General features: G+C 33.6%; 1 protein-coding gene across 48 annotated transcripts in view; it reads left to right on the forward strand.

The window, feature by feature from the left end:
• Positions 1 to 12,396, forward strand: part of RIMS2 (regulating synaptic membrane exocytosis 2) — a 773,441-nt gene that overhangs the window by 508,295 nt on the left and 252,750 nt on the right. For 30 of the 48 annotated variants that reach the window (XR_010141279.1, XM_063726779.1, XM_063726782.1 and 27 more), the window contains one exon: positions 4,889 to 4,954. The exons of the other annotated variants lie outside the window; for them this stretch is intronic. Coding sequence is in view for 29 of the 30 variants with exons in the window: in XM_063726779.1 (XP_063582849.1) it covers positions 4,889 to 4,954 (66 nt within the window). In the remaining variant the exon portion in view is untranslated. The remainder of the gene's footprint in view (positions 1 to 4,888; positions 4,955 to 12,396) is intronic. 48 annotated transcript variants of the gene reach the window in all.

Consider the following 12,396-nt stretch of genomic DNA (forward strand, 5'->3'; position numbering starts at 1 on the left):
ATTTCCATGGAGTATACTTTTAGCATCATAAGAATACAATTAATGTTGGCAAAAGATAAATTACTTTATAAACTTTTTTCTCCTGTACATTCAGTTAATAAATATATATTCTGAAAAAGGAAAATGCCCTGTTATATGGACCACTGGCATACCTTACACACTCATGCTATTTATCTATTCCTTGTCAGGAAGTCAGCTACCAGAAAGTGTAACTCATACTCATAACTGTTTCACCAAAAAGAATAGTCTCTTTTTTCCTTTCAGTTATCAGCTATGAAGGAAACATATCTCTGATAGTTTAAAATTATGAAGTAAATGAAAAAAGAAAATTCACTTTACAAAAATAATATAACATTTTATTTTACTTATTTTATTTGCTGTATTTCAGAAACATTTTAAGAGTTAAATCATACTGAGTAGAATGTAGGGACTACAACATAAGGAAAGCATTAACAACATTAAAGACACATGCCAGGCACAGTGGCTCATGCCTGTAATGCCAGAACTTTGGGAGGTTTAGGCAGGCACATCACTTGAGCCCAGGAGTTCTCAACCAGTCTAGGCCATATAGTGAGACCCTATCTCCACAAACACACACACACAAAAATAAATAAATAAAATTAGCCCAGGTGTGGTGGTGTGCATCTTTTTTTAATCCCAGCTACTCAGGAGGCTGAGGTGGGAGGATTACATAAGCCTAGGGAAGTCAAGGCTGCAGTGAGCTGAGATCGCACCACTGCAGTCCAGCCAGGGTGACAGAGCAAGACCCTGTCTCAAAAGAAAAAAAAGAATAAATAAAAACAAAAAATGTTTTTGCATTAAGTAAGGGTTTTTGGAAGCTATAGTTTTACTTAAGAATGGAATATTTTATCTCCCATTTTTGCAGTTCTTTTTCGTATGGACTAAAGTGATTCCTAAAGGGGACATTCGGCTAATTTAATATAGTGGAAGGACAATTCATTATAAATATAACTTTGTGTTGTCTTTAAAGGTTATATTGCTTAAGAATCAAAGTGTCTAGAAATTGGATTAGTAATCTAGTTTAATACTTTGAATAGTAATTTTTTATCATGAGCCTTAGAATCTATGACTTCTTCGTTTTTGCTTTTTAAAATTTAGTAAATGTATTGTTTTTCTATTTTTTTCTTTTACAGTGATTTACTGCTCAGATTGGACTAACTGCAGTTTTAATATAACTTACTTTATTTGTTTAGTCACTATGCATATTTAAGACACTATGCATACTTATTGCTCAAATTTAATAATGTCCATTAATTTTGGGAAAAAAGTAAGCATGGTTCAGTGGAGAAGTGTAATATGTTTTAAGGTTGTACCAAGTGGATGCAGCAAAGGACCTTGAGTATGGCTATGGACCTTAGGTAGATTTTAGAGGGCTTACTAAAACACAATGGTAAATTTTGTATAATGTTCATGCATGAGTTTTTACAGTTTTCAACAGAATCTCAAGGAGGGTCATGACCAGACAAGGTTAAGAACTAACATGACTAGAGACAGAAAAGAGAAATAAAATAAACTGATGCTTGATAAAGGTGATTCTTGCTTAATGGCTGCTTTGGCTTTATAGGGACAAAGTTAATTATAAGACTCTTCAAGGAAACTATTAGAAATTGGATGATTTTATATATATATTTTATAAATTTATAAATTTTGACAAGCTTTGAAATTTACATATTTTCTGTTATTCTTAAGTAATTTTGGAGAAAACCTATTCCTTTTAAAGCAGTAAAGCCCAACATCACAACTGTTGGGTATTATTTCTCTTCTTCATAAAGCTATGTATACTTTTTAAAATATTTTCTTACATAGGCTCATAATCTTCTGTTTACGTTTCTAGAATGTTTCTATAATTATATGAACCACTGCTCTTTTTTGAGAGAAGGCTCATCGTGAAAACAGTATAATTTTGATTTTACTTTTTAGTGCAATCCAAAATATATTTGAGTGGGTCAGCCATTGTGCACAAAGATTTAAAACAGACATTATCCTGGTCTAGCCGGACAAATTATCGTATATCAACTAATTTTAAAATGTTGAAGACTGTGTGGCAGAAGGATAATAATACTGGAACAGATTGGAGAGAAAATTACTTGATTGGGTGAACTGGAAAAGACATCACAGGGAAGTTGGGCTTTAAAGATTGAATAAGATTGTGAAAAGTGAAGCAGTGGAGACAGAGGGAGAATGGTGGGCATTCTTGACAGAATGATGAACATGAACAAAGTCTTGGAGTCAGGAAAACACATGATAATTTAGAGAATCGTAGGTAGTCTGTTGTACCTAGATAAGAGGTAGTGGTATGGGGAATGGAAAGTGATAGAAGATGAAAATTGAAAGTAGTTTAGAACTTTTAGGGAATTTATACTTGTTTTTTGATATCAGGAACCAGTGAAGAATTTTTAGTAAGGTACCTATGTGATCAGAAAGCATAATATGCAAATAAACTTCTGTAGACAGGATGAAGATTGGATTTAGTCAGGGGAAGACTGGGGTCTGAAGGTAGGAAGACCTAAGAGAAGGTTGTTTCAATAGACATAGTAAAGTTGATTTAAGGTGGTGGCAGGAGAAAAGGTAAAGGAGAGAAATCTGAGTTATTTAGGTATCAGAACAAGCAAGGCTTGTAAATCAATTGAATGTGAAAAATGAGGAAATGGAGAAGTTAAATTCTGAGACTGTAAAACTTGGTTTATTAAATAAATATTTTAATCCTTATTTGAAGCTGGAATTGCAAGAGATTACAAAAAAAGGAATAGCTGAAGTATTATATTAAGTTCCAAAGGGGGATTAAAGAATTACGTTAGAAATTAGAAGGGACTTTAGAGATGATGGACTCCTGTGTTTTGTAGAGGTACCTGAGAGACTGCTATGACAGGTAAAAATGAGGCCAAATGGATAGGGATCTAGGCTTCTTACTCTCTTTAGCCAGCATCATCCTGATATTATTTGATTACTGTATATTGATTCTATATCAAATTTTGTTTGAAAAAAAGTGATCTGCTAAAAAAAAAAAAAAGAGTTTGTAAACCACTGCTTGAACCTCCTCATAAATAGGAAAGGGTATTGTTCTAGTCTCACAATGAACATGTGTTTTCCTGAAGTGTCTACATGTCACTCAAGCATTATGTGGAGAGCCCCGAAGCAGATGGAAAAGTGTTGTGCAACCCAAAGAATAATCAGTAATAAAGCAGAGTTACTGTTTACACCATAAAAACAATTGCATTATTTAGAAAGAACGTGTTGGAATATAAGATCAGGAAATGAATCTTGGAAAACCACTGCCTCTCTACAGAGAAAGGAAATCCAGTACATTAAATACATGAAGAACCACTCATATAGGTGAGAGACCAGGCTGTATGTACAAATGTGTTAAGAGCCTGAGTTTCGAATTAAGAAAGCCCTGAGTTTGAAACCCAGTCCTGCCACTTACTATATAGCTCTGAACAAGCACTCATAGCCTCAGTTTATCTGTCTGTGCAAAAGTGGGAATAGTAGAACCTACCTCAAAGAGTTGTTATGAGAAGTAAATGAGATAATGTAGGCAAAGCTTTTAATGGAGTACTCGGCATATAGTTCAGTGTTAAATAAAGACTATGTTTAATAGCTAGAGAGGTTTCAGAAACCAAAAAAGGAGAGAGTATTAAAAAATAGAGGTTTGAAAATCAATGTCTAATACCAAAGGTAAGTGGAGTATGATGAGGATTAAGAGGAGACGAAAGAATTTTGGGGGGATTTCACATTCATAAGATAGCTTCGAGAGTGTGGTAGAAGCATAAGTCAAATTACAGTAAGCTTAAAGCATGAAAGCAAAGTCCGGCAGAGGTGGCAGGAATTGTAGGTATGTATTTTAAGATGTTCTATGTTGAAAAGAAAATGAGCGAGATACAGTGGCTTGAGAGGAAGGAAAGATTAGCAAGGGTTTTATTTTTAGGATTAAGTGCAGTTGAGGAAGGGAATAATAAATGAAGCAAGGTCATATGGGAAGCAGGATTACAAGTAAAGGCATCTCTTTTGGTGCAGAAGACAAGGACAAGTGAAGATTTAAATGTATGTTTACTTTATATTTAGAGATAGAATTGTGGAAGTTGAGAGAGTTCAAGGTTTATTTCCATTGTTTATGGAAACATAATGATAATCTGCTAAGATTAATTGTTTTAGTATTAAGGGTTCTAAGAAAGTAGGAAATTTTAAATTCTGCTGTGGAAAGAAGAGATGGGTAAAAGATCAGTGTGCAGCTTGGATTGCTTATGGTAGTTATGAGGCATGAAAGATAGCAAAGCCAATAGCATGTAATACATAATATACAATAAACATAGTGAATGGAAAAATGAATAGTACCCAATAAATTTAATAAATACAATTAATAATCAAAGTAATTTGGATCAGTTTACTCTATTAAATGGAATTGTTAAAGCCCTTTGTAGTTATTTTTAATTATTAATAATTAAAAGAGAAATAGTTACCTTATAAATTTCTCAACTTTTATAAGTATTTGAAATTACCTCATTTATTATTTCCTTCTTAAACTTTCTGCCTTTTTTATTTTTCTCATCTCATCTTTCCTCCTAAAAAATGGTAAAGCATCTCTATCATATAACATATTCTAGGTGGTGCTAAAGATGTTTGAGTAATAACTAATAATGTTATATTTTTGTTGCATTTAATTTTAAAATATTTAGAATATTTTAACCTTTGGCACTGTCATATTACAGTGAACATTGGGAGGAGGGGGCAAACTTTCCAATAACAGTTTCCATGTGCTTTGCTTACTGTCTGCCTATCTTTTAAAATCTCACTTTTTAAATTAAACTATACTTTTTTTTCACTTCTTTCTTGAGTCTTATTTATATTCTTGTTTCTGCCATGCTTGCAGTCATTTTCTTACTCTACCTCGCTCCAGATACAGTCAGACCATTGACCATCATCACAGGGATGGCAGGTATATTTTTCTTACAATTGAGTCTGTTTGTGGAATTGCTTGTACCTGTGTATTGATATGATATAGTTCACTTTTATTTCTGTTTTTATGTATATACATATATGGTTGTTAATGAAATACAGAAATATCACCCATATAAAATAACATGAAATAAAATGTATTAACTAATTGTAGTAGGACATCAAAAATACAGTGTCTCTTTTGTAAATTAGGAGAATCTCTTTGGTGATTCTAAAAATTTAGTTCATCAGGAATTACAGTTAACTCTCTATTATCTATAAAGATAGAATAACAGTATTATCTTTAAATTAACTCCAGTTGACTACTCACCTTCCTCAGCAGAGTCCATAATTAGGTATTTAGATGGCATAAGTCTTGAAAACTCACTTTCCCACCTCCAGAGTAGAGGAATCTGTCCTTGAAGTGCTTAGGTTGAACTGATTTGTTTGTGGTTGCCTTGTCAGAGGTGGCTGTGATCTATTCCTTTGTCATAGTAGATAATCCTTATCTGCAGAGAATACTGAGTCTGTGAGAAAACACTTGTTCATTTCTACCCTACCACCATTTCTCTTTCCAAAGTGGGAATTTGCAGTGAATCATAGATAGTACAGCTACAATGCCTTAAGGAAATATAATTTACATTGGAGGGAAATCTCAGTTACCTGGCATATAATAGCAAGAGGGGTTAACTAGAAAGAGAGGTTAATTAGAAAAGGGAGAGAATATCTCTAAAATCTGAAAAGTTCTCAAGGCTGTATGGAGATTTAGAGATTTGAGCCAGTGACAACATTTGAGATCCTTTAGGTAAAGAAATAATGTGGTGGAAAGCTTAGCTAGTATAAATTAGGAATTATGTGCCATGGTTGGTCACCTTGACTATTGTTTCTAAGTGATTTGGAGTTATGTGTGACTTCCTTCATCCCTATGAAATTAACTAAGAGTTGATAATAAAAGAGTTTATAAAAATGATTGAAAACTAAAGAGTAAATTTATAAGTATTTTATTTATGTGGGTAAATGTGAAAGGAAACATAAGAGGTAATAGCAACAGTAATTTACTAATAACTTTTGTAATGTCTTTCAGCAAATATAATTGAAATTTAGTGCCTTCCAGTTTATTATATGATAATGGTTATTGCTATATTTAATTTTCTTTTGCATTTTTTCACTTTTTTGTTATTCTGCTTCAATCCTAAATAATTATCTTTTGTTGTTTTTTGTTTTTACTGTTGCTATATATTGCATTCCGACTATTTTTTACTTTCAGTAATTATACATTTACCTTACAAAAATATGGAAAAGTAGTTATATAACTGTATTTTGATAATTGGCCAAAGCTTTTTTAAAGGTGGGTGACATACATGAATGAGACATTACTGATTATAGACTTACTGTATATACTCTGGTGTCTCTTCATTTCATGCTAAGTTAAAGTCATATCACATCACTTTTTCAATAGTTTGTATTTTCTTAGTCTCAGTTATCAACAAATAGATTATCTGCTTCATGTTACTTAGTTTTTCCATTCAGCAATGTGGCTACAATTCTTGATCATCTCAATTTTGTACTTTTCCCCAAATTCTCAACTTCGGCCTAATTGGCCCATTTTGAAGGAGACATTTATGAATTGTCTTTCTGTGTCATAATTTGGTTTGTGCTGAGAAAACAGAGATCATTAATGTTTATATTAAAATATAACATGGAAAAATCTGTTTCCACAAGCAAGTTATCAAATATCTAATGTAGGATTTACCATGTATATTTACATGTATATGTAATATTTATTTTATATGTATTAAAGTATTTGCCTTGCCGTAGGGCAACAGGAACTCTTGAGGGCCTAAGTCTAGTGACCTAGACAATATGGGTAGAATTTGTAAGAATGAAGTTCCTTTGCTTTTTTAAAAAATATGTTGTACCCATTAACCAACCCCTCTTCATCTCCTCTCTACTGTCCTTCCCAGTCTTTGGTAACTACCATTCTATTCACTGCCTCCATGAGATCAATTTTTAGCTCCCATATATGAGTGGAAACATGCAATATTTGTCTTTCTGTGCCTAGCTTATTTCATTTAATATAATGTCCTCCATTTTCATTCATCTTGCTAATCATGCATTTCATACCTGATTTTATTCTTTCTTTTTTAGCTAACTGATACTCCATTGTGTGTATATATATCACATTTTCTTTATGCATTCATTTGTTGATGGACAATTAGGTTGATTCCATATCTTGGCTATTGTAAATAGTGCTGCAGTAAACATGGGAGTGCAGGTATCTCTTCAATATACTGATTTCCTTTCTCATGGATATATACCCAGCAAAGGGATTGCTAGATCATATGGTAGTTCCATGTTTAGATTTTTAGGAATCTCCATACTGTTTTCTATACTGGTTGTATTAATTTATATTTCCACCAGCAGTGTGCAAGCACTCCCCTTTCTCTTCATCCTCTCCAGCACTTGTTATTTTCAGAATTTTTTTATAATAGACATTTTAACCTGGGTGAAATGATATCTCATTGTGGTTTCGATTTGCGTTTCTCTGATAATTAGTGATGTTGAGCATTTTTTTATATACCTGTTGGCCATTGTATGTCTTCTTTTGAGAAATGTCTATTCAAATATTTTATCCATTTAAAAAATCAGATTATTATTGTTATTTTGTGCTATTGAGTTGTTTGAGTTCCTTATATATTCTGTTTATTAATCCCTTGTTGGATGAATAGCTTGCAGACATTTTCTTCCATTCTGTAGATGTCACTTCACTTTGTTTATTGTTTTCTAAGCTGTACAGAAGCTTTTCACCTTGATAGAATCTCATTTGTCAATTTTTGCTTTGGTTGCCTGTGTTTTTGAGGTCTTACTCAAAAAATCTTTGCTAGATAGAAGGAATAAAATCTAGTGTTCAATAGCACAGTCAGGCAACTATAATTAACAATGGCTTACTGTATATTTTAAAATATCTGGAAGAGAAGATTTGAAATGTTCCCAACACAACAAAATGTAAATATTTGAAGTGATGTATATCCCAATTACCCAAATTTGATCATTACATATTATATGTTTGTATCAAAATGTAACAGTACCCCATAAATATGTACAACTATTATGTATCCATAAATTTTTTTAAAATATTAGCTTTCATTCTAATTTTGCTACATACAAATGAATGTGTATTAGTTACAACACAATGTAATAACATGAACATCCTTGAATCTACTACCCAAACCAAGAACAGAACATCTAAGTATGTATCTTACATTTCCCTGCACTCTCCTTGCCTGTTATATCCCTGTGCCTCTTTCACAGAAGTAATAAATGCTATGCTGAGTTTGCAGTGTAACTTTCTCTTTTTTTACCTTTTTTAAGGGACTTTGATCATTTGTTATTTAATCTACTAACTTTCTAAGTTTCTCTTCCCTCTGACCTCCATCCCAATCCACTTTGAGATTCTTGGACTGACCTTTTTTTGGACATTTGTTGAACATGTGAATGCTGACCTAGTAATCTATCCATTCTCCTGTATTTATTTCTGTAATGTTTTCTGCTTGTTATTTTTATATCTTGTACCTTTGTATGTAATGCAACTAAACACAACCACCCACCACCCTTCCTTGTTGCTGTCATTTGTTGACCTCTTAGTAATATCATTTTATTCATGGATGATTTTAGAACCTGGCTTTAGTCTTCCTAAACTTCACAATTCCTGCCATGAAGCCTGAGTAATGTCAGCATTTACCTGAATAATCTATTTAGCACCCACTCACTTCCTTAACTTTCTCTAATGTAGCGAGCTTTACCTCCAATTCTACTTTGGTTGGTCAGTCTCATGACCATACTTTACATTTTATTATCAGTAGAAATTCTTCTAGCTCTGAAATCTTAATTTGAATACTATGCCCTTGGACTCCATGATTGCACTTTTTTTTCTTATTGTTTCTTTAAGTTATTTCTACTTCACTTGTTCTTCTGTCTCAGTAGAGAATGCTACTCTCTTGATCCCTTTATTTTCTTGCTGTTAGCCTCCATCTTTCTTTATCTACTTACATATCCAGAAGTTGAATCCATTCTCAAAAATATCCTCAATTCTCTTGCTACATTGTTCTTCTTTTACCTATTTAACAAGGTTCAAACCTGGATTACCCTCTTTCTCTTGTAGAATTGTTTTTGGACTAGATTATCCAAATTTTTACTTACTTGAGTCAAAATAATTGACCACTTAAAAGTGGACAATAAAAAGTAACTCTTTTATTGAGAGCTGTGGAAAAAGAAAGTAGCATCAGTATCTAAGTATTCAGTTCTCTAGCCTCGGTTTCAAGGTAGCATATACTTTCAACTGGAAATTGTTTCCTAGGAATAAAATATGTGTTAATAGCTTCAGTTGGGCCATAGTTTGGCTATATGATATCTGGAACTTTCTAAATGAATGGGATGAATGTAGTAAATTTAACATAGCATCCCCAGTTATGCCCACTCCATTAGAAGAAGCTGGGCTTTCACTGGTCTCTCTACCCTAGGGTATAACATGAAAAATTATGAGGACCACCTCTTTGAGAACAGAAGAGTAGAGACTTAAATAATGTTTGCTAAGCTTTTTTAATATTACTTCAAGAGACAATATTAACTAACACTAGAAATCAAAGCATGTCTTCTGGCCAGGTTATGCTAACTAGTATAAAATAATATTTGATTCATTGTGCATTTTTAAATTCACTCATTTGAACAAACATGTTTAGGATGGATATAATGTTACCCTTTATTAATGTCTCTTTATTAAAATATACCCTTTATTTTAATAAATATAACCTTTTTTAACATTTACCTTTGTACCCTACTTATTTTTCTAGTACTTATCCCTGCTTAGAGCTATACATAACATATTAAGGAACTACTAACATCTGTGGTGGGCAGCTAGATTTTTATGTAAAGTATCATGGAAGAGACAACAACTCAGCTGTATCTTAAAGAATAAATGGGAATTATTTAGATTGATGTGGAGGTGAGGGAGGATATTTGTGACATTTTAAAGAAATGTATGAACAGGGTCACAGAAGTAATAAATATCGTATTTTAGAATTGTTGGAACATTATTCGCAAGGCAGGAAATAGCAAGAAATGAATCTGGAATGATAGAGAGGGTTCCACTTGTGAAGAATCTTTTTTTTTTTTTGCAATGGAGTCTCACTCTGTCACCAGGCTGGAGTGCCAATGGCGTGATCTTGGCTCACTGCAACCTCCACCTCCCAGGTTCAAGCAATTCTGTTGCCTCAGCCTCCTGAGTAGCTGAGATTACAGGCATGTGCCACTGCATCTGGCTAATTTTTGTATTTTTAGTACAGATGGGTTTTCCCCATGTTGGCCAGGCTAGTCTCGAACTCCTGACCTCAGGTGATCCACCCGCTTTGGCCTCCCAAAGCACTGGGATTATAGGTGTGAGCCACCATGCCCAGCCTGAAGAATCTTATATACTCTTCATAAATGTTAAGGAACTTAGATCAAAGACTGTAGGTTCTAGAGGTACTTGGAAGGGATTTAATTAGAAATGGTGATAACAAGTTCATTCACCTTAGAGTACCTACCTACAGACTCTGTGAATGATCGATTTGAAGAGAAAAAAGCAAAAGAGAGACATGTAGTAGATGGAAGAACAGAGAGAAAATACTGGTTTTAATAAATTAAAATCAGCAATACTTGATAAATAATGGAATTTGGATTTTGAGAGAGTTCAGAGTCATGAAAAATTCCCAGTCTTATACCTTCAATAACTAGATTCATAAGGTACCTTAACAGGGTCCAAGTGGGTTCTTAGGGGAGGAATCAGTTTAGGTGTGAGACAAGTTCAGTTTTGGAATTACTGAGAAAGCTAAAAGGAAATATCTAGCAGGAACAGAGTAAACAATTTTTAAACTTGAAGTTGCCTAAGCTACATAGAGTAATTTCAGAGTAAATTCACTACTAATGGTAAGCAGTCATAAAAAGTAAGTGAAATCAATCTGAGAAACAACCCATGAAATGAGGGCTTAGAAGTTTTTCCCTGCCTGAAGAACATTAACATTAAGTGGCAGAGGGAGGAAGAGGAGCTTCTGAGTGACATAAAGAAGAATGAGAAAAGTAGAATCACGAGAGCTAAAGGAATAGTTTCAAGAAGAAAGTAATAACATTACAGTAAAAATAATGAATGAAAAATGCCTGTTGGATATGTCAAGTGAGGTATCATGGATGACTTTAGCTGGGGTAATTTTAGAAGGATGGTGAGGGGGGAAAAAACAGGTTGCAGTAGCCTAAGTATGACCAGGAGATAAGAAAATGAACTTATCAAGAAAGTGTGAAGGAGAAAAGTTAGATAGCGTATGTGATATCAAAAGATGTTTCTTTCCCTTTGAGTAAGAAATATGTCCATGTGTTCACACACTGGAGCAAAGGATGTTTTAGAGAAAGATAAGTCAAAAATACAGAAAAAAAGACAGAATGATTGGAAGAAGAGTCTTAGGGGAGGTAGGTGGTAATCAGACTAAACACACAGATGGATTTTGTGAACAGAAAGAAGCTATTATTTACCACTGAGACAGGAAGAAAATAGATGGGAGAAGTGAAGCTAAGTAAAAGGATGCTAATAGAGAGAAATCAAGTTTGTTATTAAACCATTGTTAGTGTGTGACTGTGTGAGTAGGAAGATTGGTTAGAAGGGAATCTGAGTGCTGTATGGGAGTGGTTCAGATGATCAGTCATAGAGTCCAGGGTGGGTAAGGAAAGAAGAAAGTCAAAGATGGTGATATATACTGCCAGGAATTGGTGAGACTGATGCCAGAATAAAGTAAGGGTTATTGAAGTCTTGAAAATCTGGAGATTGGGGTTCATGATTGTTCAATGATTTTCTGCCTTTGCATTGAAATCTTCTAGCACTACCATAGTCAGTCCCTAAAATTACCAATGACTAAGGGACAGGGATTGGAAGTTGGATAGATAATAGCAACCTGTATTAATAATGAATGTTACTGCCAAGTGGAATGCTTAAGAGAAGTAAGGACTATGTCCATTATGATTCGGGGGGTAATTGTCAGAAATGTCTCTAGGGAGCCAACTTCCCCTCCTGGATTCCTGGAGTGTGAAATGTGAAAGAATAAGTAGCTTCTGCAGATGAAGGCTACAATGGAAGCAGAGGCTACACAGTTGAACTAAATGTTATTTAAGGCAAGAATATGCAAAAACCATCCTGCAGGAAGGTTGATGTTTAAGGAAGTTTATTAATAATGGAGTAAGGATTCTCAAAAATACAGAAGAGAATTAGAAGAGATTAATAATGGTATGGAAGAGAGTATAGTAAATGAAGAATTTTGGGAGAAGAAGATATCAGGGGGCAGTGGGGATTGCCTTTTACTTGATAGCCAAGAATCACAGAGATAACATACTTGAATAGAACTTTAAATTAAAATATTCTAG

Source organism: Pongo abelii, chromosome 7 (assembly GCF_028885655.2).
Source record: "Pongo abelii isolate AG06213 chromosome 7, NHGRI_mPonAbe1-v2.0_pri, whole genome shotgun sequence".
In the NCBI taxonomy this organism is placed as follows: Eukaryota; Metazoa; Chordata; class Mammalia; order Primates; family Hominidae; genus Pongo; species Pongo abelii.